Here is a 25292-nt window from a genome sequence, read left to right as displayed (position 1 = left end):
TTGAGAGCTAGGCAGGAAAAGAGAGGAGAGGACAAAGCACCATGACTAGGTGGTGATATTTTCTGTTGTCTGTGGTATGAGATGTGTGGGTTGGATTGGATACAGGTAAAAGGTTGCAGGGTTTCTTTTGTCCTTGATTTTTAAAACAGCCAGTAAAACCACAGTAGTATCTGGAAAGGGTTATAGATTCGATACACTCAAAGGAGAGTTTGGGCACTGTTAATCTTCTGTTAGAGCAGCATTTAGCAGACAGCTTGTGGGAGAAGTTGACCAGTAGTTGTAGGATAAGTTTCTCATATTGTCACCTTACACAGGCACCCGAGGTGTGTGGTTCAGTTTGCAAACTCCATAATGCTGATAAGACAGTAGTTAGTAGCAACCAAGAAAGCAAGTGCTGTCATGTAGACAGCTATATCTGAAAATAGGAGCGAGATCAATAGATCTATGAACATGCTTTTACAGGGTGGTCATGACAGCAGACTACAGCTGTCAATTAGTATTCTGTTTTATTAGGTGCTTGTTACACATACAGGGAGTTGCAGCAAAAAGTTGGTGTCTGCCCCCCGATTCTATTGGTAGGTAGCTCAGGCTTGCTGCCGAGTTCAGTCCAGGATCTACTCTGACACCTGCTTGCTTCAAGTATCTTGCTCCTACTCCTGCTCGACATGCGTAGTATTAGTTCAGCAGGCTGCTATGCCATCTATATTATATGCATGGTAGAATATTCTAGATGCAGTAGTGGTAATAACTTCTTTTTATCAGATCAATAAGAACTGAAAGAAACAGTTTCAGTTTCGTCAGAACATCTCCAAATGCACTGCAGCAAGAGGTACACCTCCAGGATTAAAATGACGTGTCTTGCCAGGAAAGAGGTGTGAATGCTTACGTTTTCTCTGGTGTCATGGAAGGCACAGTTTATGTGTAGGAGCAAATAATCCTATAAGCCAAGGAGTTGCAGCTGGACTTCAAAAAGTGTCAGAATCACAAATGTGCCTCAGTAAAGGGTCTAGTGAAAAGTATATACAGAACAAGCTTAGAATGAGCCTTGGCAAGTCAGCTCTGTGTGTATATGTAAATATATTTTCAGTGTTAATTCAAGGTTTAACTTAAAGGAAAAAATATTTTGGGATGCACAAAATGAATACACAGAAATGTATGAATTGGTTTTGTTCAGTCTAAAGCAGAATGTTTGCTCTGTATTCTTTTAACTACTTATGTATATGTCAGGCAATGATGAACGGATATAATTATGGAGACAGATGGCAGCATGTCCAAGGATGTGTATTTGGGGGAGCATCTCTGATAACCTTTTACCTCCCTCCCCTTTCAATCCACTCAGTTTATGAAATCCGTGCTAAGTTTATAATTTCAGTTTTAGTGACTCCAGCTGTAGTAAGCACATTCTTCACCGAATGAATTTTACCCACTGATATGCCTGAAATTATTTCAGAGTCATGGGATACCCTTCAAGATATTTCCTATTTAAATGTGGAAACAAGTTATTTTAGTGACACTTAGTTTATACAGGATTAATACTGCTAAGCACTACTGTCCCGTGTATGAAGATGTTATGCTTTGGCTCTGATGTTACCTCATTGACTGACATGCTGCCTCTAAACAGAGAAGGTGGGGCTTGGTGAAAAGATAGCTATGGAGAGGAAATTACTTCCCAAAGAATTTAAATAAGGGACCAAAACCAAGGAGAGGTACAACTTCAGACTAGCAGATGCTGTTAACAAGGACATCTCTTTGCTACAAATGTCTCACCCCCCACTCTATTTCTACTCACTGTAAATTAACAGTGATGCCTCACTGCCCTCTCTCTTTTAAAATAATGTCAAACTGGAACTGTGCTTTCACAACAAAACATGTTAGGGCAATGTTTCAGAGCTCAGCTTGTAATTAGAAACTGGAGGAGACTCCCATAGATTCAAACAGTTACCAGCATAAGCTGGGATCCCGAGTTGCTGTCTTGTGTGATTGCTGTTTTGGAGTGAGCCTTTGACCTTCTTCCTCTGAGGAAGGTATCTGTCTGAAAGTTTTGGAAAGGTGAGTCTTCTGTAGCCAATGGGCAGGAGATAGGTAAGAAAAGGGAAGGAGAATGCCTGACAACAATAAGAGATACAGTGTGGAGACAGCTGGTGGCATGTAAGAGGAGAAAAGAGTTTTAAAGGATAAGAGACTGAACTGGATGAACAAGTCAACATCACAGCAGATAGCTCTCAAAGCTGTCCTTTGGGAATATAGCTGATACCTCCCCTGATTGTGGAGAATCATTAAGTGTATGTGTGTATATATATGCATGTGTGTGTAGAGAGAGAGAGGTGTGTGTATATATATATATAAAATAAATCCAGCTTCTCCAACTTCTGGAGAAATTGCTGCTGCCAAAAACATAGTTTGCTATGATTGTAGAAAATACTGGTGTGAGGGAGAGAACAGCTATCTGGGTATAAGGAACTGCTGACATCAGTCCATTTTATGTCATCTAGCAATGTTCCTGCAGTAAATATTGTATAATAAACACTTAAAGCAACTTCCTGTCTTCTCCAGGTTTGCAACATGCAAGAGACCCTGGGAAGATACACTGAATACTTGTAACTATTTTGCTCCTAGGAAGGGTCGTCACACCTGCTCTATCAAGACTATTCCATCCAGACCATCAAGAACTCAGAGGTAGTTCTTTCTCCGCACTGATACTATAAATTCTGCTCTTCAATGCGTGGAATATATGTCAGCAGGATTAAACCAGGACAGTCTTCTGAATGTGGAATCCCAAAGAAGGCACTTGCTGTGACTTCCGAAGTAAGCCAGCAACAACCTGAAATTCTTGATTTTTCTCAGATACTTTTATTACTCAACTGAATCTTTCTGCAGATATCTGTTCTGAAATACTTTGTTTGACTTGGAGCAAGCCCAGCCTCTTGTTAGGCTGCTCTGAAAGCTTGAGATGGCTCTGACTTCTCCAAAATCTGTGGCAGGGGATTTGACAGAAAGGGAAGAGCTCGTGCTCCGTAATGGAAACTGTTTCCTTTTCCTGTCTGCAAACATCATCACAATAGGTAAGTGAAAGATAACTGTCCTTTTCTCTAATAGTTGGCTATTGAAAATACTTTATTTTCCTCCCAATTTACTTTTACTGTATTGAGATTTCATATGAAACTTCTAGTTTTCCTTAAATTTGTCTGAGGGAATTGTGCTGGTGTCTTTTCTTTCTTTTTCTGTGTAGTGGATGTGATGACTACAGTTTGGGTGAAGTGTATTTAAAAAACAATCAAACAAACAACCCCAAACAGCCCCATCCCCAAAATGAAAGAGGCCACACAACCCCCCACCAGAACCAGCAAACAAAGTGTCACTACTTTGGCCTATGTTTGACCTGTTCCAGTAGCTGCTGGCATATGAGACTGTAAGCACCCTTTACAGGCCAGGAATGGAATGGGTTGGTATTGGAAGGCAAAAATTGTAGCAAGTTGAAAATAAAATGTGGACTATTGCTTTGTACAACAAGGATGTCTCTGAATCAATCTTTAATGGCCTTGCTTGTACGCGCAGTCTGTGACATTTGAGTCATGGGAAGGGACCTTCATGTGTAGAATAGCTAGAATTTTCTCATCACACATTCTTAGACTGGAGCCTTTGCATGATGAAATTTACAGTCTTAGGAAATGCTTTTATTTGTTTGTCAGCGTGGTGTTGTGTTTACCTACTAGTAGCAAGTCCTCTAACATGCAGTAAGATATGATTAAAACTGAGCCTTTTTTGGCTCACTGTTTTAAACTGACACCTAGACTAAGTCCCTGACCTCTAAACTCTTTCCTCCATTAAAAACAGTTAGTTCCTTGGTGATTTTAATGGAAGGTGAAATTTATGTGTGTGTTCTATAAACTATTTTGCATGAACGAACTCCTTGCTTTTTCAGTGTTCATTAAGTACAGTATAAATTATGAACCCTTTTGTGACATGATAACATAAGATTATGACTCTAATGTGACCAGTGTTTCCCAAGACATGCTAAATAGCATAGTATCTTCATGTAACCGGTGACATTTATCATTTATATATAAATGATTGGAGTGTTTTTGAGATGTGCTTAAATAGATGGGAAACTGCCTTCTACTCACAAGTCAAGGAAAAATACAAATGTTGCCCTTACCTGATGTGCTGACTAGAATCTCGATGTGTTGTCTTTTGTGGCTGTAAATAATAATGGTATAGCCAAAAATGGGACATGACAAAATTTACAGGTAGATTGGAAGGACAACGTAAGAGTACTCTTATTTACTTGACCTTGACAACACAAGTTTGCATCAGTAACAAACTGTCTCTGAATCACTGTCGGACTTGTGTCGTAAGTGAGGTGTGCGTACTTCCCGTAAAATGCCTGTGATCACTTCTCATCTTCGTCTCTCGTGGCAGGGAATGTTTAAAATGTCTTCGAAGATAAATATGCATATTGGGAGATACATGCCTATCTGCTTTTGAAACCACAGGTGACGTGCATATCATCCATGACTTGTTGACAAAGAATCATAGCGTTGGTGCCTTTACAACAGATGCATCCCTGCTCCTCGCTGTGTGCCTTTCATTGTGTCTGTGAGAATGTAAGGTCTATGTGTTTGTCAAGTAATGTATTTCCAACATAAGTGGATTTTCAAGTATAAAACCAAGCAACCATACAGAGAAACTGCACTCCTGCTCTTATATTTTCATGTCCAAATGCAGTAGGAACCCCGTATTAGACTGACTGCTTACCCGTTATCTGTTGGGGATAAGAACATCTGCTTTATTTTGAAAATGTGACTAATAAAAGTTAACACTCATCTGAAAGAATGCAGACTTGCCCATTTTGAATTTGACCTTTGCATTTTTAGCTCTTTCCAATGCTGGTTAGCAGAGGTGTTTTTCTGAGACATGAATGAATTAGCTGGAATATCTTCAGTGGATAGTAGTCTGGTGACTTGTAGCTCCAATTGGCAATTAATGTAGATTGGAAATAATACATGTAAAAATGAAGCTGACAAGACATGTAAACACAGATGAGAGAGAGAAAATAAATAGAAGTCTTAAAGTCCTGGTAGCTTAAGAGGTAAGTACTGGAATTTAAAAGGAATGTGTATCACTTGTCTTTGCAAGACAGGTATGCAGGAGATGGCCGACAAGAACTGGCTTTTGAATGTAGGTGGAAATGAGATGTCCCATTTAATAAATGGTATCAATCATATCTCAAGCCTCATTTTTAGGGTTTAATCCAGAACCAGCAGTGATCAGGATTATATCTAGCAGGAGGGGAAAAAATACATATTTTCATACCTGACATTGCACGTTTTATTTCCATAGATCTCTGAAGCATCTCATGTTGGTCCTTGATCCTAAAACAGGAAAGGCTTTAGATTGAAATAATGTTCTTAAGAACAGTGGATTTGAGAGGGAGGAGGATTGTAGGAGAAAGGAAATTCATAAGAATTATGGAAATTGGTCTATGCAGCTTTGCTAGAGTAAATGTTTGTGTTTGCTGAATTACTCTTAAGAAGGCAGTAAGGTATGGTGAATCTTTTTGTGAGGAAAAAAAATATTTTTCTTGTGAAAGCAATTCATACTAATGAGAGAGAACCAGTGGTAGCGTTATCCTTTTTGTGGGTGGTTCCAGCGGAGGTGCTGATGAACTGCTTTTTGGCATTCAACCAGGCTCCTTTATTTAGCAGCACCAAGTGCTCCTAAATATTTTTTTTTGTTAATCTTTACCAGATATATTCCCACGGGAATGCTAAATGCTGGGAAAACCATGAGGAATCATTGCAGTAGAACACAGCCATGTGTTCATGAAGGCCATGAAAGCAGCAAGGAAAACCCAACCTGTTTCTGAAAGCAAAACATTTTGGGCCACATATTTTAAAAATGTAAATTAGTATCATAAGATGAGACTGTCAAAACTGATTGCAACTTTTTTTCCTTGATTCTTTCAAATGCTTCTGGAAAATCTTTCTTGAAGTTGATGAGAGCGTGATTTATACCGCCTCAGGTTGTGGCTTTGTGCCATGAAGTTGTCTGAATTGAGCTGAGAGATGCAGAGCTCAAAGAATAACTATTGTTAGCTGTTGCTCTTTTCTGAGCGTTGACAGCTTGTGCAGAGGAAAACGAGCTCGTCTCTTAGAAAGATCTGGAGATTACAGATGTGATCTTGCATGTCAGATGTTGACTGGAGATTGGGTAGGAGGAAAGGAATTGTGTAACTGATGTCTGTGGCAGATGAATTTGTGCTATGGGAGAGACCTAAAGGAGGAGGAGTTGGTTTGTTGCATTTAAAACAAACAACCCAAAAGTCGATTTAGCCCAAGATTTTAGTCGTAACTTTGTGTATTCATCACAAGACTCATTTACTTGAAATACATTCTCATTTACTGTCTATGGTCATGAAGCAGACAACACTAAAGTTTTGGTTGGGCTCTCACTGGAACCAATATCATAATTTTGGCCAAATTTCCAGCAATTGTGAGACCAATTTAGCTTTCTGATGGCTAACAATTTGGGCTAATATGTGTATTTTTCACTTACATTAATGGGGCTGAATGTATTTGTATTGTAGTTGTGTTAAAAGAGCTTGTCAGTGAAAATAAAATCCATAATTAACTGTCACTACACTAATTCTTATCTTTATCTTTTTATATTTAGTGATACTAGTTTTTTCCTAGTAAAGGGAGCCCTCATGTTTGATCATCATCTAAATGTGCTTTTTGGGTTCACTATATGCAGTAAATAATTAAATTCAAGAATAAATATAGAATATTTATGCAGGTAAGTGGAGCATCTGTTCACTTTTTATCTGTTCTGCTTTTTATTTTTTAAAAATAACCATAACGCATATTTTTCCTTGAAAGATAATCTAAAGGAAATGGACAAATGTTTAACTTCTTGCAAACACTAACTGATTTTGCTATTATGCATGTGTTACTGCATCCACATTTTTTCATCAGTGCTTTAGGATCTTTTTTTATTCTTTCAAAAGTCTGCTGAGCCTCTATCAGTGTCCTGTTTGCATTGTTGCAACTTAGGCAAATGCCCAAGCAGTTGGCTAAATGAAGTTTGCTTTGAGTGTCATGATCACTACCAATGCAAGAACCCTGTGCTGAAGTACTCAACCTTTCCCAAGAGGTATTATGCTTAGCTGACAATCTCTTGAATACTGAAGGCCTGTAGTGGGATCTTGAGCATTCCACTGTCCTCTCTTGCCTTTGCACAGCTCTTAAGCTCTCTTTTCCTTGACTCTGCAAGCTGTTCGGTTCATATCTTGTGGTTCCTCAGCATGCGGAGATATGCTTGTTCGTGTGCTCTGGGGAAGGTTACCTCAATACTAGTGTATCAATAGAAAAAGAAATATTTACAAAAATTGTTTCCTGCCTCTCACTTCAGATAATGATATCTTTTTTTCTAGCTCTTTCTCATAAATTAGTTTGCAAGGGGTTTGAAAAAGAAAGGCGCAGAAATGTAGCGGTGCTGTAGGTATGTCACATAACTTGTGTGTTTTTTGGTAGTAAGATGGTATGTTCAAGTTATTGCTTTATTGTATAAACTGGCTTTTGAGGAACCGCTTTTTATTTGTAGGATGAATTGGAATTTGCCTCCTGAACAAGAATTGTCCATTATATCCTTCTGTACATAAAGCTCTGGCAGTGTGGGTACGTAGGACAAAGTGCAAAGAGAGAAAGTCTTCATTGTGCCTGTGCAGCACTTCCAGCATTCCAATGCAAGTGGGTCTGAACCTGAACAAAAGCTGGTCTGCAGCTCAGGAATCCCTTTGCAGGCTCCTTCAGAACACCCACTTGAGTTTTTTCATAACTCCCTAATTAACTCTTTCTGTGACTCAGTTTAAATGCTGTGTAGTGCAGTGGCAGCTCTTATTCTGCCTTTGTATTGTAATAAATACTCAGCAATCTAAACAGAAGTGATGATAATACTGTTGAGCTGTTGTCTTGAGTAGCCTATGCTTTCAAATACGATATTTCAACTTTATCAAGCCTATGCTGTCGAACGTAACACTTCAGCTTTCTCATTTGGGTGAATGTATCTGCAAGAAAATTTAGGAAAGGATGGAGCTGGAGAGTTAAATCACTGGTTGGAATAAAGCCATGCAGTTAAAAAAGTGCTCCTCAATTGATCATTTGATCCCACAGTGTCATAGCTACCTGCAATCTACATCTGTACCATACTTGTTAATCTTAGATGGCTTGAAACTCTTAGCATTCTTCTGCAGTTTTCTGATTTGTTTCACCAGTTGAGACAAGTGTTTTCAAAACTTGTTGGTTTTTTTTGAAATAAAACCTCTGCTTTTCTGTGTAGGCTGTATATGGGTGAGGAATAAGATTGCTATGTAAAAAGGAAATCTGAATGGAATGCAATGAACTTTTACGTAATTTTGCTGTATGATGTGATTCAACATTATTACAGCAGCATTGGGAAAGTCCAAAATCAAGGAGGTATAGGACAAATTTGGTAATCCTCTATTTTTCAAATATGTTCTGGCATGTCTAGACTCACTTTTCCCTTGTAATCTGATGAGAGAGCATTGTGCACAGACATGCAAAATCTTGTTTGCTTAGATACATAGTACATCAGATTAGCCTGGAGAAGTACCTACGATGGCCTTCAGCATGTGGCTCTAACACGCTGCTTGTCTGCATGAGCAGTGCTTATGTCCGGGCAGGGGGGATTGGACAAGGTGATCTTTAAAGGTCCCTTCCAACCCAGACCATTCCAGGATACAAGTTTAGCTGCAGAACAGACACACAAGTGATAAAATGTGAATTAGTATCAGCTGTCTGGAAGTAACCTAAATTAAAGCTAGATTTCTGTAAACTGCCCGTCAGTTAAAACGTGAACTGATCTTGTGGTTCTAGGAGTTCTGCATGTATTTGAGAGTGACTGAAGAATGGGTACTGGTTTGGGTTTGGTTTTTGTTGATGCAGTTTGAATCAAATCTGAAAAGATTGTTGTCAAAAAGTCATGAATCTAAGGATATAATACTGGACTGATCAGCAGACCCAGATTCTAGTTCTGATTCTGTTACTGACTTCTTGATGACTGTTTTTGTAACTTCACTTTGTCCTTCTGTTGTCTCTTACTTTGATTATAAATAGGAGTTGCTATTCCTGCACAACAGACACTTCCCAGTCATCTTTGGGTCCTTATTACCCCTGCTGAAATACAAATAATAATGTTCAACCTAAACAATTTAGAAATGAAATAACTATGGTAAGATCTTCTAGAGAGTGACTGATATCAGCTACTTGGGAACTGTCCTACAAAATATTATCTGTAGGCCCCCAAAGAATCTGAGGCCTGGAAGTTTTGTGTAGCTAGAAATACTGAGTTAGGTGAGAATGACTTTGGTGTATTATTTATTCTCTTCTGCTTAAACCCCAACCAACCAGACCAATAAAAAAATAAGCCTAAGCTGCCCTACCTAGACATACGGATTTTTAAAAAATGAGATCTAGATGATTTTGTGTTAGGAAAAAAGCCATGTCTTTTATGATGAAGGGCTGTTTAATAAGTGAAGCATCTGTTGTATAAGGCAAATGTTCTCTTAGCGCGCTCATGTATCCTAGGTACCAGTTGGTTGCATTTAGGGATGCCTAATTTAAATCTGCAAGGGACTGACATGCTAAGAATCCAAGGGAAAAGGTGTGCTTTACTTTTGTCAGGATAACGTTTTCAGATATTCAATAAAGACCTAGAGCAGGGCTGTGAGGAATGAGCTGCGTGTCTGTGAACTGTACACAAGGATGGCAGCCAGCAGTTTCCAAATTCTGCTGCTCGCTTTTTGCATTATCCTGGATGAGCTGAATCCTTGCTCTGTCCTTCACGTGGTTAAAATGGAGATAACAGCAGCTTGTGTGGCAGCCAGCTATATATGCCTGCTCCCGTTGGTAGGCACTGCCTAGTCTGGGTAGAGAATTCCCTTGTGGTCCTCCTCAGACTGCACTCATGAGTTAGCATTATTATTAGTTTTATTAGGTGCTTGTTACACATACATAGGGAGTTGCAGCAAAAAGTTGGTATCTGCCCCCAAGTTCTCAAACAAACATTTCGCCTGTGTGAGGGATTTCTCCAGTGTAAATTTGTGCCTTGGACATAAGACAATTACTTCTTTGGAAGTAAACTTATGTGTATCAGAGCGGCAGATTTGTCCTAGAATGCACAAATATTTTTAAAGGATGTAAACAGAGGGCACAAAAGTGTTTCTGCCTATACTATACTGGATGAATTTTTATTAAGGCTTCTGGGTAAGCAACAAATTAACAGTATTAACTGCATTCGTCGGAGAGGTGTGAACATTTGGACGTTGGTAAGTTATGCTGCAACTGATGAGTGTGTCTGCAGCTCTGAGGTTTAGCACTCTGTCTGTGAGAACCTGAGAGCTGGAACGGTAGAGCTAAATAGATTGAGATGTATTTCTCTGTTATTACTTGAGCTCAGTTCAGCCTAAAATTTCCCTGAGTTTAGGCTTCTACTGCTTCCTAATGCAGATTCAGAATGTGACTGACAATCTCTAGCCAGAATTTCAGTTCTTTAAAACAAAATTTGTTCCATTTGCAGGCATATACATGCAAATAAGCAGCCAAATATTTGGCTGGGTGTTTTGCCTGAGAGATCACAAACTGATATCTTTTCATCTCAGGTGGTGCTGGAGCAGATCTGAGGACTGATGAAACAGTGAAACTGAATCCATTTTCAGTTTGTGAAAAAGGCTGTTTTCTGTTGTCCGTGCTCATGTAGCATTCTTCAATAGTGTTAAAGTCTTAGAAGAAAAATTGTTTGAAAGAATTCAGTCTTTGAGCTGTTTTATCTCCTATTAAGAGATGACAGAATTGTAAGAAAATGGGTTACTTGTGTAATGTAGTGTGCGTTGTAAAGGAGAAAGTATCTTGAATTACTTGATGACAAGAGCAACTTCTGGTCCTGGGGTCCTTTTTCAATACAGAAGGTCATGTTTGGCTGTAACTTAACGCCAGAGGGCAGCGGTGCTCTTGATTTTATCCATACGGACATCACATACGTCTGATGTAGGGCAGAGATTTGCGAATCGTATATGACAGAAGGTACCAGGAAGACATTTGGCTCTGGATGCAGTCCCTGCTTCTCTCCCACCTCTCCACTCGAAAAGGGCTGTGCAGAAGGCTCAGTCTTAAGAGTCCAGATTGAAGCACTTGAACCCAGGTTACAGATTATTATTTCAGACCAGTTTAATGATCTTGATCTCTGGTCTCCTCATACAAAAGCAACACAAATCTCTAAACCTTCTAGCTTGTGTTTAGACTAACGCAAGCACTCCACAACCTGAATTGTCTCAGCTGTTACCTCTCTTTACCTACACAGAGTGGCCTTACAATACTGCTACTCTGGTTTGTGTCTATTTCCAACCCTTCTGTAGGATAAGTGATGATACAGGGGATAGCTCAGTAGTAAATCTGGACCCAGCAGTGTATGAGGATCTTGAATTTCATTTTGAACGTGCTGAACAGTGGTGTGTTGTCTTTCAGCTGATGTGATTCATCTATTTCTTTTTCCTGTCTGAGCAATGTATATTTGTTTTCTTAAAGATATCAGTTTGGATCAAGTGAGTTTTTTAAGCCTTGCCATTCAGCCCAAATAAATTCAATAGGCAATGGAAAACTGTCAAGGTTTCTTCATTCATTTCTTTCTTTGTTTTGTTTGGTTGGGGTTTTTGTTTGCCTGTTTTTCTAATGTATATTGCAGTGTAGTTCTTGGAGGCTCTGTGCCAAGATGCCTAAAGGTATTTAGTCTCCTATCTCCTATCTAGGCACAGACAGTCCCACTGAAATGTGGTGAAAGTTGGGAGCCTAAATACTGTGGAATTTGACACCTGCGATGGAGCAGAGGTCTCCGGTTTGTTGTCTCCAATTCACACGTCCTTTGACGTTGGGTAGTGATTTTGGTTTAGAACCATGAAATACTAATAGCTACCTGTCTTCATCTTAGTAGAGTTTTGTGAGGATAAATGTGTGGAAGGTTGAGAAACTGTCAGAAACAGCAATGGGAATCATGAAGGTACTTAAGACGGAGGTCTGATGTGTTGGTCGTTCTCCGTTGTCGGTAGGAATATTGCAGTTTGGCCTCACCTTTCTTTGCTGTGTGCTGTTGAAGTCACGCGACTATAATAAAAAGGGGAGAGTTACTTGAATAGCTAGTTTATATGCTAGCTCTGTTCTTCTATAGAAGTTAACTAGTGAAAACAAGATAAAAGGTGCTGACTGAACTATGTTGCAGAATCGGTGGTTTTTTTCTGTACTAGGGAAATAAAAGCAGTGTACTACACATGTAGACATAGCCATATGTTAACTTTATAGTAGAAATCTGCATCTCAGATTTTCATTTCTGTAACTTATTCATTAGGTCTTCTCTTTGAAGTTTGAAAGGGAAAAAAATTACAGGTTTGATGGGTTAAACCTTTCTAGTGAGTGGAAATTCAACTCAGACTGCCTTTTTTGAGGTGCTGAAGACTATTCTATTACTCCAAGACAATTTAAAGCTCTCTAGAGAATCTGTGAGCAGGTTGTATTGCCCTTCCAGAAATAACCAGTCTTGGAGAGGAGACTGACCAAACCCTTCTTGACTTTGGACTAAGACCGCACCAACCGAGTAATAAGCTGTCAGTATCACAGTGCTGTCTGATCCAAGCCACTGCTGTGATGTTGATGGATCCTTTTTTGTGTCACTTGTGGAAGAAGTGGGAATATTTTGTTGAGATGAAGCTTGAGGCATATTAAATTTTTGGTGGGCTGGTGTTAAGAGCTTTTATGATTGAACACAGATTACAAACTAAATCACCTGAATGTTACCTTCTGTTTCTTCTGCCACCTCCACCCAAATCTACCCCCTCAAGGTTTCTTGCTCTTTCTCTTATATATCTGTTGCTGCCTGTAAAGATTTTTAGAAGTGTGTAGTGGGAAATCGGACACTTCAAACAGAATAAATAGTACTGTTTGCACACACATTCCAGAGGCTGGGTAAGAATACTGGTAATACAATGGTCTGTCTGTATCGCTATTGCCATCTACTGGGTGAATACAGACACGCGTAGCGGGTATCATGAGCACAAACCTAACTGAAAAGGACAGCAAGGAGACTTTGGCACAAGAAGTTATATTTATCTAGCTATGCCTCTTCCGTGGTTATTATACTGTTCACAGGAACTGTTTAATGACAAAAACATGATGCATAAGTATGAATCTTCTCACATATATGACCAATACTGTGCAGGCTCCCGGTGAAAGAGAGACATCACAGAAGACTGCACTGCATGTGTGCTAATATTTTCATAGCCTCCAAACATTCACTTCATCCTTCTAGAATGCAGGTTTGGAAGGTCTCTTGCTGCCTTAGAACCAGTTCTGTCAGAGTACTGTTATTGCTAGAGCTGTTGTGCCTGACATCGCTTGGGGTTATCACCTAGGGCAACTACTGCTGTGTTCCCTCAAAACTGCTGCCAGTTGCAAGGCAGAAGACAAGTTCTTGATAGGTGTGAGTATTTGGTAGCAGGGAAGTTGTATTTCTTTATAGTTTGATTCTTAGAAACTAGTGAAATGAGTACAAATAATGCTCAGTGAGATGGTTACAATAAGTGCAGTATGCTTAGAGGTAGTAAACTAAGTTCTGGATTGACTGAACCAGTGCTGGAGCAATCAAAAATAAAGTCTTTCTGATGCTGCGAGGAGAAAAATATGTTCCTTTCATTCATTGGAGGGGTGCTTAGCCTGCGTGTTTGTCAAAGACGGGAGGAGGGGAATCCAGTATTCTTTAACAAAGTTTAACTATATTGGCATTATCTGTGGGAAGATCTTCAGATACAGCCATTAGCTGTGAATAAATCTGTCAATCAAATCGGCTTGGAAAGATGCTGTTCCTGTAAGCTCTGCAAGCGAAAGCCGAGTCTCTCCCTCATACATTTTCTCCCAAGTACATTATTTGTATCTGCTGATAGTTCTGGTAAACTTCATCCCCCTGCAAGTCACGGGATGCAGGCAGAGCCAGGTGACTCTTAGCCTCTGTGCCTTACCCATGGACTGTTGTCTGGCTGTGATTTGCATGTGGAGTTCGGCAAATGGCTTTTTAAAATCCAAGCCATGCCTGACTGTGTAATACTGTGAAACCTGCCTGGCTTTAGGTACTGCTTACCTTCCAAACATTTAAATGCCCTTCATCTACACGGAGTTTTCTTTTTATCTTTGTTCGCATCAGAATTTTATCTGTCAGTTCTATCTGAGGTTAAATACTTTATCAGAGAGGAATGCTTTGTTTCTTGAAAGAACAAATATATTCGGTTGTCTTCTGAAGCAAATCATAGTGGTTTTCTACAGTTAATTAACTATGAGGAAATGCTTTATGCGTGTCTGCTGCTATCTTCTAGGCAAATCCAGGATTCTTCAGCTGTATCACTGGCTATATAGTAAAAAAAAAAAAGAGAATACTCTACTTTTGAACTCATTATTTCAGAGATACAAACCATGAGTTAAACCTATGTAGCCAATGTGAAGAGAAGCTGTTCTGTTATGGACCTTTTATGCTGAAAACGCTCTGCACAAAATAGACCCTTAATGATTTATATAGAAGAGTGAATTAGATTATTTTAAAGTTTTTGTTAATTTTTTTCCTTAGTGTGAGACAGACTCCTTAGCTCCTGATCAGAGGGAGTCTCAAGGATCGTGCTCGCAACGATGGGGAATCATATTGCTGCTTTGAATGCCTGAGATTCAGTAGCATTAAGCCAAACATATCTTAAATCATTCAGGAGATCTTTCTGAGAAAGATACCTTCTGAGTTGGTGTGGATGCTGTTGCTGAGAAACTAATGTTAGCGCTAATGATGAGAGAAATTCTACTAGCAAGTGTGTGTTCCCTTTTTCTGTTATTTCGGGTGTTCAGGGTTAGAGGTTTTATATACTCTATCCGAAGAAGCAGCAAGCATTAGTTGGTGGAGAATAAATCTCTATTAGAGATGTCTAGAAGTTCATAGGATTTGTGATCCTCAGTCGCTCAGGCATAACTGAAGAAGGGCTACCTCATATGTTTGTAAGAAATCATGGCTGTGGTGGTGTCTGACTGTAGCTCCTCATTAAGCAGTGGAAGAGAAAAGCGTAGGAAATCTTAAAAGAAGAAACACGAGCATTAAACAGCTGTCACAAAGCATTCCCTGTTGCCTTAGCAGGGTGGATGTTTCAGTGTCAACTGACACTAGAGATACCAGGAAGATGTCAGTCAGTGAGGAGTTAATTGTGCCAGCAAAAAGTAGTTTAGATAAAATCCTACCTCTTTTCTCTCCCCCTGCTTCCTCGGGTGTTGTGTACAGTACAGAGCTTGTACTATCGGAAAACTGACAGTGATTCCTCAGTGACTGAGCTAATACATGGGATGAAATTTGAACTGCTGTCTCACACGCACAGAAAAAGGGACTTGCAGAAGAGGGAGCAAGACGAAAGGAAAATGTTGAGCATTTTTACATTCTAACATAGGGATTTGAAAAAAATAAGCTTATTTCTAGAAGACAATGGATTTAGGAAGCCCACCGCAGAAGCACAGTAGGTGGATTTATTCTTTTTACCATATACACTAGAGTTTTAGCTAGAGGATAAATTGTACTCGTGCTTATGGGCACAGTTGTTTTTTAGTAGTACTTTGATAACATCACATTGCTCTTCCTTTTTTCTCACTTGTCCAGAGATATTTATTTAGCTGTTTGACCCTCTTTGTTTAGAAGATATTTTTTTTAGACCTTATCAGCACACTGTCATTCCAAAAGCTCTTTTATCTCTAAGCAGTCATGTTTTATTAATTATGGCAGTGGTATCTAGATTAATAAAAAGACTGTTAAGTAAATGAAAATCCATTCCACTTACAGTAAGTGAAATATGTACTGCTTCAGGGAAATGTAACGCTAAAGATAGCGCAATTCAGAATTCCCTGACAAATTTGTTTACTTCAGAGCAGTTGAGCTCTAGCTGTAGATGTTACGTTTAACTGTACCTTGCAAACTTTACTGATGGAGGAAGCAAAGGTTTGCTTTTAAATAAGAGGGGCTGCACAACAATGCAGTGTGCTAAACTCTGTGCATCGTTTCTTCATGTCATTAACCATTGCTCTCTGGAATAGTCCCTTGTGCTAACAGCCACGCAGGTCGGATGTACCTCCGTTCTCTGTAGTTATACAGTTTGCTCTTGGAGGTTATGCTGGTCAGATTTGATCGTGCAGTCACTCCTCTCTTTGGCTGTGGTGCATAGTTCATTTAAGCCATGAACATGTTTAGATCTTACATGAATTGTCCAGTGTTGTGTGGTTTTGTGTACACGTGTGTCAGTTACATGCTTTATGACAAAGCGTATTTCTGTAGAGGATGATGTTACTTGTGTCTTTGTTCTGTTTGAGGATACAGCTATCGCATCTTTAATGGTTGTAACACTTCAGGTATCCTGCATGATGAGCCGTTTTGAGCAGATAATTAGTCAAGTAAATGACTGACAAGTAAATTAAAGTTAACACACTGAAAGCATCTAACCGGTAAAAGCACCTACAGACCTTTCTCAGAAAATGCTAGGTTCTCAGAAAATGTTAAATGGGGAGACTGGAGTTTATTCTAAGCTCTATTGAACAACCGCTTAACTGTCTTGCAGGTTGTAGTGCTACCTTGCTGGTTTTTTTTCTGTGCCCACAAAACCAGAGATATTCTTCCAGTGGAACAGTTCTATTCTTGCATTTTTCTTCCCACCATGGGCTTTATATAACCTTCCTCGCTCTTCTAGCATACGTTTGTCACAGTACTATTGAGATGTTTATGGTTAATCCTCCACTGGGATAGATTGTTCAGTGGTGCAAGTGTTACATGCTAGATTCAGGCTTCTTACAGACAGGTGGGACAGGGATAAAGCCTGTATTCTCTGCATTGTGTTCATGGCCATGATGTCCCACAGATACAGTTTTGGTATCAGACTGACTTTGCCATTGACTACCACCAGACGGTCTGTGCTGGGTTCTTTTACTGTCTGATTTGGAACCTGATTTTCTTTCCTGTTGTGAATTCAGACGACTTGACTGATTGTGCTGTGTGCAGTTTGCTGTTTACTTCTCAGTAAAAGTTGCTAAATGACTTCAAGTAACATCCAAGTTCTGCAGGTTTCCCACTTTGCCTCAAGATTTCTTCTGATCAACAACAAAAATTAGAGGTGTGTGGGAATTGTGAAGGTCCCATGCTATTTTTTTTTCTTGTGAAACACGCACCATAACCAGGTAATTTAGGGACAAGAGATGATGTAGAGACAGACTGTTCCATTCATTTTTATAACGGAGAAATAAATACTGTATCTGTCCTCAGCACCCAAACAGGGGATGCTCATGCTTTCCATGGAAGTGAATTTGAACTGAACTGAGTTTGCATCCACAGCTTTTATGTTTAGCCTGCCAATATGCTTGTATTTTGTGACTATTTGTTTTTAAATTAAATCAGGAATAGTGGCTGTTAAACAGATTGTCTGCTACATCTCTAGTAAATGATGCGGTTTTTATCACCAGATGCAACCCATAGTGTCTTAAGTTTCCTTACTCTTCCATCTAGTGGCTGGGAAAAATCAGCCCCCGGGTGTAGCTCAGGAAATTGTGTTACGAAGTTTGTAGATAATTATTATGTGCTGAGGATGTAGGGCACCGACAATACATGTCATTGATTTAATTGTAACAACAGAACACAAGCTAGACTTTTTTTTTTTAATCAGCCTGCACGTATCTCAGATAAACTCTCAGGTGGAATAGTCAAACGTGGATTTTCATAGCAACGTCTCTCAGAACTTGCGTCAGTGGAGACTTCTGAGAGGAAGAAAGCTGCCGTGTAAGTGCATGCTTCCTGCTCCAGGGCAGTCTGTCTATGTTAGGAATTTGTCACAAACTTTTAACAAGTAACAGTTCAGCTTGCTTGGTGTAAATCAGGAGGTTGTCTGCATTTCAAGAGAAGGGCAGAATATTAAGATAATGAGTACAGTAAATGGACTTAAAGACTGACTTGTAATGAAGCTTTTACGCATCCACGGGATGAAACTAAAAGTAGTGCTGCCAAACTCAACCGGTTTATGTGGATGAAGACAAATTGCTTATCTTTATAATATTGGTAGGGAATTCATCATGCCAGCTAATGATCAGATATCTTTAGTAATGCCTCAGATTGTCTAAAACAAGCACTTCCAGATAATACTGGATACTCCTTGGGTACCATGTGTATTTAGATAAGGCATCCAAGGATAAAATAACTCCCCTCTCCTTCCCTTCATGGCACTAGGACACTTCCTTCATCTTTTGGTCTGTTAGGTCCATTTTGGTTCATTTCTAATTAATGCAAATGTGAGTCTAACAAGCTTTAATTGGATGCTCCAGGAATACACCTTGGTTGTCTTACGTGAAGATATGGCCTCACGCAGGATGGTAATGCCCATTTTCCCCTTTCCGAAGGCATTGCTTTGAAATGCAGTTTTACAGATGTGTTTTGCAGATTCTTTTTGCCTGAAGCAGCAGTAAGATCTCTGCAGAACAGAAACTATAATTGCACGTGTTTGTAAATGTGTCTCAATGAACTACTAAGGATAACGAAGTTAATGATCTTACTAGGTGTAGCTGCGTGGCTGTGGTTTGATTAGGTGAATATTGTCCAGAACTGGCACTTGTCTTTATTCTAATTTTCTACAATTCTAAGCTTAACAAGAGTCCAGAAACCTCCTTCAGCAGCCATTCTTCACCTTTTTATTTTATTTGCAGGTTTTATATTTTCAGATTGCATCAGTTCTCTTTTTAAGTGGGAATTAACTGCCGGTGTATTTCTGGTGAAAATCACCAATTCACTTGCAACCTGTCCCAGTTCAGACTGATACAAGACAGTGAAGACCTTAGATATCCATGTGCTTTTAGCAAGTTTCTTCTTTTGGAGGTTCATTCTTCTCCTGCATTTCCGGGCAAGCTTTCATGCCATGCCCCTGCTGTTCAGCCACTCATGTTTGTAAGAGGTTAGTTCTACCCTTTTGAAAAATAAAACCCAGCTGAGGTCAAACCTGACAGTAAAGCTTTGATGCTTGCTGCTGTAGCACACGATTCAAAGTTCAGTCCCCCACAGTGCTCTTCCCTCAGAGGAGTCTCTTCATTTACTCATACATTATTTAGCTGGTGATTTGAGTAACAGATGTGAGGTGGGGGGAGTATTCATAATTTGTTACCAAGAATGAACAAGCCAGGGCCTGTGGACAGGGAGGATGAGACTAAATTCAGGGGCAGGGGTTTCCCTTAAAAAAAGAGTGGGTTTTTTCATGCTTTGGAGCTGTTGGTCACCTTTAAGTAAGCTCAGCTTTTGGTAATGAAGGCTGATCCTGGGAATTTCTAAGGGCTGTGCCTGAGAGGTAAGAGCAAGCAAATTGGATAGAGGATATCACGAAGAACAGTGAAACTGCTGCATGCAAGCTATTTTTTTTTTTGTGCTCAGACTGCCTAATAGAATAAATGGAGCTCTGAGCTTTCGTTTACTTAGTAGGAAATAGCTAAAAGGGGGGACAGTTTTAATTTAGCAGTGGTCTGTAGAGATATGTATAGAGACTTAACTTGCAGCAAGTTCCTGTGTGAAGCTATGAATTACAGCATCTTTGCGATATTTGCAGGACAGCTCTCAGAATGTGACAAGGCCTAATCTCATGTCTGTTGAGTTTGGCTCAGGTTTATGTAGATTTTTCTGTCTCCAGTCGGGAAGTACTTGAAAAGACCATCTCTTATTAAACTTCAAGACTCAAAGCAGGTCCAGAAGAATTTTATAGTAAAAATCTAAACTAGAGATGGATAGAGTGACTTGAATGAAATGAAATAACTTACTTTGGATCTGTGGAGTTTCACCAAATGTGAAATATTTTGTAAAATTTAAATTTTTGTTTGTTTTTCATTTCAGATTAAAAATACAAAAGTATCTCACAGAATTCTCAAATAAACCTGTTTCTTCAGTTTTGGAACAAAATGTGCAGATTTTTTGGTTGTTTTGAAACATCTCCTCTCACTTGAGGTTAAATATATTAATATATATTACTTATATATATGCTATATATTATATCTATTTAACATAGTAAATATTAGTATATCCTGTGCTTTAAAGTCTGTAACTATTTTGATGAAACAAACCATTTTGATCCAAAATACATGTACTATTCTGGGCACTTTCCTTTGTAGAAATCATGGGAAAAAACCTTCTGAATTCTTTTCACAGTTCTCTGCTGCAATATTGTCCACTGATGGCCCTGAGCAACCTGATCCGGTTGGAGATGTCCCTGCTCGTTGCAGGGGGGTTGGACTGGGTGGCCTTTAAAGGTGCCTTCCAACCCAAACCATTCTATGGTTTGATGATTCTGTGTTTGATGTCTAAAAGAAGTGGTGCGAGATGATCTAAGCAAATGCAGTTGTTACAAGACATGAACTGAGAGTTGTAACAGGAGTGGAATAAATATAATTGCTGAAAAAAAAAAAAAGGGAATTTTGGAACAAAAATTTCCAGTCCTATATGTTTTACCTCTGTCTGTGCCAGCCTGCATTTGTTTCATGCCTGAGTTTTTTGGTTCCTTTCAGGAGGTAAACCAAAGTAAGACTTTGGCACACTTATTGTTTCTTGGAAAGAGTTTTGAGTTTCATTCCTGAGTCTCTTTGATTTCTAACTTAAAGCTCACCTGTGAAAAACCAACATTCAGAGCTAAGATTTTGGAACTCACATCTGTTTCTGCTTCTGATACTTCTGTACAGGGCAACAGGTACTGGTAGCGTGAGTGTGACTGACAAGGAACCGAGGCACAATCAGTGCTTTAGTGCTGGGTTTTATTAATAAATAACAAAGATCAAAATATTGTCACTTGTAACTGTGTTTTCCTGGCCATATGTGTGTTTAAAAACTTGTCACTAATTCTGCTCTGAAATTAGAATTAGTACAGTGATGGCTATATCCACATGTGCGTATGTGATACAGCCGTTAACCACAGCAGCTTCTGTGCTGAATGTTTACTTTTTAAAGACTGAAGGACACAACACATTCTCTGAGCAGGGCGTTACCGGGTACCTGAGGACCAAAAAAAATACAGCTGAGGGAAGGAAAACCACACTGAACAGGGAATTGTGATCCACACGATGCCTTTCTGATAGCCCAGCGGGAGCGAGCTGTAAAAGGGAGTGAGTCTGTGACTTCATGGGCAAGCTCCTGTGGAAGATGTCGTAAGCTGCTCGTGGATGACAGGGCAAATGAATTCAATTACTTTATATAATGAAATGGACTTGGTATTTTGCGGTAATAGTCTCTGACTGACAGGTAGGAGCAAGGGAGGAAAAGGAACGGTGAACTAGCTGTCTGGTATGAAACAGAGCTTAAGACTTCAGTTGTGTAACGCAGTTTAAATTCCACATCTCTCTGCATCTTGCAGAGAAACCTAATTTTTTAAATCTCCACAGGCTTCTCAGAGACAGAAGATGCTAATTTTAGAAATGTGGCAGCTCGTCTTCTTCCCCACCCCCTTCAATTTGCTGCCAGAATGCCTAACAATCCAGTAAACAAGCTGTAGAAAAAAGGGGAAAAACCTCAAGAGCTGAGGGTGTTGGCCTTTTGTCAGTGGCCTTTTGGGGGAAGGACTTGCCCCCTGCCCTGTGGGTCTTGAGTTTGAAACCAATTTGAAAATAGAAGAGTGACAGTTGAACTGACAGTGAAAAGAAATATTTAAATGTGTAGTAATCAGGACTAGCAGTCTCCTTTCACTGACCTGATTAATTCTGCACCAGTACTCAGGATAGTTTAAATTAAAGCATTGCATAAGAGTGCTTGGAAGTAAAGAAACAAGCCCTAAATTTTCCAGTAGGACTTGGAGATCTCATTCTGGGTGTTCATCTATACACTGAACATCTGACACTGGAATTTGCACCCTTCTCCCTATAGCATCTGCTTAGGAAATTTGTTCTGTATTGCAAAATGCAACGTACACTGGAATAACTTCTGTTTTGAAATGCCTTTTTACTGTGCAGAAAGGTGAGTGAGTTCATCTTAATAAGTATCCGGAGTCCAAATTAGTGCAGTTAGTGACGTAGAATTTCCACACTCTGTACTGATTTCCTTGTGTAGCTGCATCTTTATCCTCTGCTTCAATTTCATTGTGAAAACAAAGTTTGAAAAATGTTCATCCAAAATCAAATGTATTGGAGTTGCAACTATCTAAAGATGAGGCCTTGTAGTGCAGATTGTTTTGTTCTCATTTTGGTAGCAGGCAGGGTGATCGGAGTGTGTTAGCTAGAGTTCTCCGCTTTAAAAGGTTTTCATGATTGTTGTAGTTTAACCCCAGCTGGTAACTAAGCACCAGAGAGCCACTCCCTCTACTCCCCCCGCAGTGAGATGGGGAGAGAACTGGAAGAGTAAAAGTGAGAAAACTCATGTGTTGAGATAAAAACAGTTTAATAGGTAAAGCAAAAGCCACGCGCACAAGCAAAGCAAACCAAGGAATTCATTCACTACTTCGCATCAGCAGGCAGGTGTTCAGCTCTCTCCAAGGAGGCAGGGCAAACACCATCACTCCGAACATCCCCCCCACCCTTCCTCCTCTCCCAGCTCTGTATACTCAGCATGACCCCACACGGTCTGGAATATTCCTCTGGGCAACTGGGGTCAGTGGTCCTGGCAGTGTCCCCTCCCAACTTCTTGTTGCGGCTCCAGCCTGCTTGCTGGTGGGATGGGGTGAGAGCCAGACCGGGCTCTGACCCAGTGTAAGCACTGCTCGGTGGTAACTCAGACAGCCCTGTAGTAGCCATGCTGCTTTCAGCGCAAATCCGAACGTAGTCCCATACCAGCTACTCGGAAGAAAATCGACTCCTGTTCCTGCCAAAACCAGCACAATGATGAAACTTTTTATGTAAAAACTTCCAGTGCAAAGTACCCAAAGCTCCCTTTGGCTTACAAATGCTCAGCACTTTTGGAAGCCTGCTTTACTGTAACTGCTCTCACGGGCACTTGAAGTGTGCACATGAACAAAAAAGCTATAGGAAAGCATTTAAAATTTGACACTAATTGTTGCTTCAGAGTATCTATGTGACTAAAGGCTTTCTGTTAGACCTACACAAGGTACATGTGTGTTGTGTTCAAAAAACTTGCTATTTTTTAAGTAGGAAATGTGAGGCGGTGAAGTGTTTGTTACATTCAGAACCCCTAGATAATAAATCTGCTTAAATTTAACATGCATCATAATTTCAAACACCCTCGAGTGTCTGGAAAGTTTAACAAAGCATGAATGCTCCATCTACTTAGCGCTTATACAGAGTAATGAGTTTTTCTTTTTCAGTTTATTTGGAACAATGGAGCTGAGTGCAACACAGCTGCTTTTTGTATATGCAAACATATGTTGTCTTCTATTACTAATTGGTAATTAAGACCACCTCACTGTGCATTTTTCAGCCCTTCATGGCTCAACTGGCTGAAAAGTGTGTCTTTGTTCAGAAATCCGGGTATAGCTGTGACTGAGTGAATTTCAAGTTCTGATGTTGGGGAGAGAATTAGCTCAGGACAGATGTCACTTCCAAATGGTACTTACTACAACATTTTGTCACGTACGTCACATGTTCTGTCTGCTCTCTTTCCTGAAAGATGAAAAGATCAACGTGTTTCTGTGCTCCATTCCTTTGGGTATCCTGTCCACAGTCCACAACAAAGATGCAATTTATCATGAAGCATGTTCTTGATAAGGACAGTTCATGTCGTTCTGGCAGCCGTGATTCTCTTTTTACGGTGGTTGTTTTGTGCCTTTTCCACAGCTCTCTAACAGCACTGACGCTGGCTTCTTGGAGGAAATTGCGCCGTGCAGATACAGGCTGTAGGGTAAAAGCATGTCAAAAGCAGTAACACGAACACACACAGAGAAGGGGGCGGAGAGCATGCTCCTTTCCACTACCAACAGAAGAAAAATAGAATAATGGAATTGTGTTGGGCTGCATTCAAGCAAGAATCTTAATGCATTTACATTTTTAAGGGGAGAAAAAGGATTATGTGGAGAAACAAAGGGATCTGAGGTAATTTAGTGTTAATCTGTGAGCTGTATGTCTCTGTTGTTTGGATGAGTCTGTAATAACCTGGCCTGTGCTGTAGCGGCTGAGATTGAGCCCCTCTCTTGAGGAGTTTACAAAACTGAGTAGATAAGCATGGAAAGGGTTGGGAGGTAGGAACAGCAGAGTCACCGAGAAGAGAAATGATCCTTAGGTTAGTAGCTGAATGACAAATTAAGCCTGATGTCATGTTCAGTGCTCTATGTACTCAAACACACACTCGTGCAGAGCAGATCAGAACGGGTGGAAAGTCAGTCCTTTCAGAGGTGCGTACGTTCCTGTAAACTATTTCTCAGGCTGCAGTTTGTACTTGGTACTGAATACGGCCCTGCCATGTGCTAACAGAGGTGAAAGGTAAGTCCCTCACAGCTGGGGAGGGACGCCGTGTGCTCTGGTCGTCCCCTTTGAGATTGTACTTTAAAGGTGTGAATATGGAAGTAGATGAGATTTCTTCTGAAAGAGCAGTGGGGTTTTTTTTCTTTATGCTGCTTGTGCTATTTCTGGCCATTTTGATTTCAAGAATGGGCTATAAGCCACGGGGGAGACATTCAAACAATTCAAAGTTAGCGAGTACCAATGTTACGATCCGCGGTGGCTAATATAGCTGTTATGGTAAAGTTTGGCTTGGTTTTGGTTGATGTGAATTTGAAATTCAGTTAATGCAGCTTTCTGAAAAGTATGCAGGTAGACTTTATTAACTTGATAACCGAATGCTTTGCAATTTGCCTGAAGGCAGCAGATTAAAAATCTCTGGTTTAAGGTTGGATGGGTTTTTAAATTACTTGCATTTCCAGATACGTGTAGACAGCTAATGCAGTCTGTGAAAGTTCTAGATGACCGAGTTCTCTTCAAGTAAATAGGAAGTAGATTCTGAAAAATTAGGTACTTAAGTACGTATCTACTGGCCTAAACATCTTTGAAAATTTGGCCAAGAGTAATTAAGTGGCTCATGATGCTCCTCAGGGTGGCTGTGACAGAATGAGGATTTGACTGCCATCTCTCCTGTCTGTGGTTGAAGCTGGATGATTGGCGTATGCATCTTGTTACTGAGAAATGTCCTCCTGCTGGCAAAAAGGTCCTTCAAAGAGGGATGCTAAGACTCCAGATTCTGAGACCGGTCTTTAGAAAGGCTTAGTATCTTCTAATCTTAAATAG

At 39.9% G+C, this 25292-nt stretch overlaps 1 protein-coding gene across 1 annotated transcript in view; it reads left to right on the top strand.

Annotated features, from left to right (window-relative positions):
• The window catches only part of PLCH2 (phospholipase C eta 2), a 102093-nt gene that overhangs the window by 12194 nt on the left and 64607 nt on the right, over positions 1–25292 (top strand). Inside the window, exon 4 of the mRNA XM_086764471.1 lies at positions 2554–3062. Within this exon, the coding sequence (XP_086620597.1) occupies positions 2951–3062 (112 nt within the window). The 5' untranslated portion in view covers positions 2554–2950. The remainder of the gene's footprint in view (positions 1–2553; positions 3063–25292) is intronic.

This window comes from Chlamydotis macqueenii, chromosome 21, assembly GCF_036417535.1.
Source record: "Chlamydotis macqueenii isolate bChlMac1 chromosome 21, bChlMac1.mat, whole genome shotgun sequence".
Lineage (NCBI taxonomy): Eukaryota > Metazoa > Chordata > Aves > Otidiformes > Otididae > Chlamydotis > Chlamydotis macqueenii.
This window is presented reverse-complemented; position numbering and strand designations above follow the sequence as displayed.